This window comes from Corticium candelabrum, chromosome 7 (assembly GCF_963422355.1).
Source record: "Corticium candelabrum chromosome 7, ooCorCand1.1, whole genome shotgun sequence".
NCBI lineage: Eukaryota > Metazoa > Porifera > Homoscleromorpha > Homosclerophorida > Plakinidae > Corticium > Corticium candelabrum.
The window spans coordinates 6,666,500-6,669,224 of record NC_085091.1 but is presented as its reverse complement, the minus strand read 5'-3'; the positions used below and the strand labels follow the sequence as shown (position 1 = coordinate 6,669,224).

The 2,725-nt window shown below is 40.1% G+C and overlaps 1 protein-coding gene across 3 annotated transcripts; it reads left to right on the top strand.

Annotated features, from left to right (window-relative positions):
- Window positions 1-380: 380 nt before the first annotated feature.
- On the top strand, window positions 381-2,510 carry LOC134182373 (TNF receptor-associated factor 4-like). Of its 3 annotated transcripts, none has more exons than XM_062649768.1 (5): window positions 381-510; window positions 591-725; window positions 782-856; window positions 1,608-1,691; window positions 1,750-2,510. In XM_062649768.1, the coding sequence occupies exons 1-5, from the start codon at window positions 403-405 to the stop codon at window positions 1,912-1,914; spliced, it is 567 nt and encodes a 188-aa protein (XP_062505752.1). In that variant the 5' UTR covers window positions 381-402; the 3' UTR covers window positions 1,915-2,510. The 3 variants fall into 3 exon arrangements, 2 of the variants coding, with proteins under 2 accessions (XP_062505752.1, XP_062505753.1); XM_062649769.1 differs by having other exon boundaries at window positions 565-725; XR_009970324.1 differs by lacking the exons at window positions 381-510; window positions 591-725; window positions 782-856 and adding an exon at window positions 876-1,228.
- The last annotated feature ends 215 nt before the right edge of the window (window positions 2,511-2,725 follow it).

The following is a 2,725-nucleotide window of genomic DNA, read 5'->3' as shown; positions in this document are numbered from 1 at the left end:
AGAAGACGGAAACGCCTTTGAAGGCCTGGAAGTAGCTAATGTGAGACAGTCGATTTTTCTTTTCTTAGCTAAAAGTTGCTAGTCACTCATACTTTTCCAACAGCTAGAGTAGTTGGTCCTCGTTAATTTAAGTAGGTGACAGAAGCAGTTCCTAGACTAAAGCGCTTGCGCTAGCGGACTTAGATGTTCACATCGCTCTACTGTGGTCTTCACAGTCAGTCATATTTAGTAAATTTCATTGTCGAATGGTTGTAATAATATTAAGTAATAGCAAATGGATTGAAAACAGTTGGTAGATGTTCTACTTATTACATAGAATTAACGTAACTGGCATGAACTTTACATACAAGAGTATATTGCAATTCGTTGTTTTGTTTAATTAAAATTTAGGTCTTCAAAGATATGAAAGTAAGGAGGAAAGTGCTTTTTCTCAAAGTCAAATGTACTAATAGATCATCAAAGTCTGCCCAAGAAGCTTGTAAATGGATAGGAGAACTGAACTATATACAGGTGATACGATGCATATAATAATAGCAGAACACTCTTTTCATTATTTGTGCTAAGATCATCATAACGAATGCAAGTTTCAGATTGTCGAGTGTCCCAAAGATTGTGGTAACAGCGTGCGAAGATGTGAGTTTTCTCATCACACAACAGTTACCTGCCCTCGACTTCTTCTAACTTGTGGCAGCTGCAAGGAAAAAGTCGAAAGTCGTAATATGAAGGTTTTCAAAAAAGGGGAAATTTTTTCTTACGTAAAGATTGCATATGCGTGTGTTAGAGCCCTAGGAGTTGCTGTCCAAAATTACCTATCGATTGCACTTTGAAATGTGGAAAGAAAGTGGAAAGAAGACACGTAAGAGTTCTTTCCTGTATATCTAACTAGATACATGCTCCGTCCTTCGTACGGGCAGGATACTGTAGAGTTCTGACGGAAGACTCAGTCTGAGAGCGTGTGGACACGTCATGTGAGCAATCTTTGTTGCGAGGTTCCGGATGTTCTGACCGAACTGGAATCTTGCTCTTCTCGCTTTTTTGGTAGAAATCGACACACTCCCCGTGTAAAGCTCTGTGCAGAAAACGCGTAGGTTGGATTTAGAGCAAATGCAATCAGAATTTGGAGAGAAACGCAAGCGCTAGAAGAGGATAGCTTCAATTGGCAAGAAATCTTCGATCGCTCGAAGCTTTGGGACAACACAACACGTACATTCTACACAGGACTGGACTGGTATGGGCATGTGTTCGAAATGACTGGAATGTGTAGTGTTTGCGTCATCAAGAAATTTATGCGGGTTAGACCGCTCGAGAGGGGACCCAGGGCATACTTTTAATTTCTTAGGCAAATCTACCTTTGCATGCCGAGTTTGCATGCCAAGTTTGCGTGCCGATTTGGGATGCGAACGGACCAAAATACATCGCGGCATATTGCGAACAGACACACACACACACACACACACACACACACACACACACACACACACACACACACACACACACACACACACACACACACACACACACACACACATACACACACAATTTGAGCTTTATATACTAGATAAATGATCCACTATATTTAAGTATATATTAGATATCATTTGTTGTAGTTGAAAAATCACGCTTCTGAGTTAGGAGATTGTCCCAATACGTTATTGCTTTGCGTCTTCAAGGACGTGGGATGCGACGTTACGGTAACATCTTTATTGAAGCAATTTGTTTGGGTATACGTTAAGTGCGCGTTTGTTTCAGGTTAAGAGACATGAAATGGAGCAACATTTAACTACAGCAGTAGTGCAGCATCAGATCAAACAACATCAGATGGTGAAAGCACTGAGAGATAAAAACAAGACACTGAGAGATGAAAACAAACAGATCAAAGAATCACTGCATTTTGTAGACTCTGCTCTCATTTAACTGTTTCCATCTCAAAGTGAAGATATTGTGTGCTGTTGCGGTAAAGCTATTGTACGGTTTACCGTCTCAAATGGTAAGGTACCGTACACAACAATTAAGCATTTCTTTGCTCATTCGGATGGATACAAATGGGCATTAAAGATTCGGCCTGTGGATGGTGACCTGTGTGCTGCATTATTTCTGTCCCTGGTGACCACGACAGTGAATTGAAGTGGCCGTTTAGACTTCGTCATACGATTACGTTAGCTGGCTGGCATTACTATGACATCAAAATGACAATAGATCCTGCAAAACTAGATGAGGAGTTCATTGAGTATTGCTTTGGCAACCCTAACGTCTGTCGTGCTGCCTGGTCCTCGATGGTGCTAGAATAACGTCGTTGCGCAGAAGCTTCGCTTCGTTTCTCTAAATCTTTTCTTTTTACTGAAAAGTACGTGAAGAACGAAGAGATTGTTATCGTTGTTGAAATAGACAAATGACAGCATTTCTGTTTTTAACGTAAAATGTGTTGCAATGCAAGCAATCGTTGTCTTTATTAGTTGCACGTGTCACTTGAAGTCTTTGAAGAGATTGTAGAAAATATACCAAGAATTCCATGGACGAAATCACTCAAACAGTAAACTTTAATATTTCCACGCATATATACAGTATATTAGGGATTTATACACGTCACAGGCATCTTTCTGCTAGGGAATTTTCCCCAAGATTAGAACTACAATTACGTTTTTTGGAACGTTGATGGCAACTGGTATTTATGCTGCAATATATAGCATATTACATAGTCAGAACAAGATGAGCGCACAATTGTACT

Excerpts from the sequence above, each read along its gene's own strand:
- LOC134182373 (XM_062649768.1), top strand. The coding sequence starts at position 403 with ATGAAAGTAAGGAGGAAAGTGCTTTTTCTCAAAGTCAAATGTACTAAT. Across the intron at positions 726-781 it reads TCGAAAGTCGTAATATGAAG|AGCCCTAGGAGTTGCTGTCC; the intron begins GTTTTCAAAAAA and ends TGCGTGTGTTAG. Across the intron at positions 1,692-1,749 it reads ACGTGGGATGCGACGTTACG|GTTAAGAGACATGAAATGGA; the intron begins GTAACATCTTTA and ends CGTTTGTTTCAG.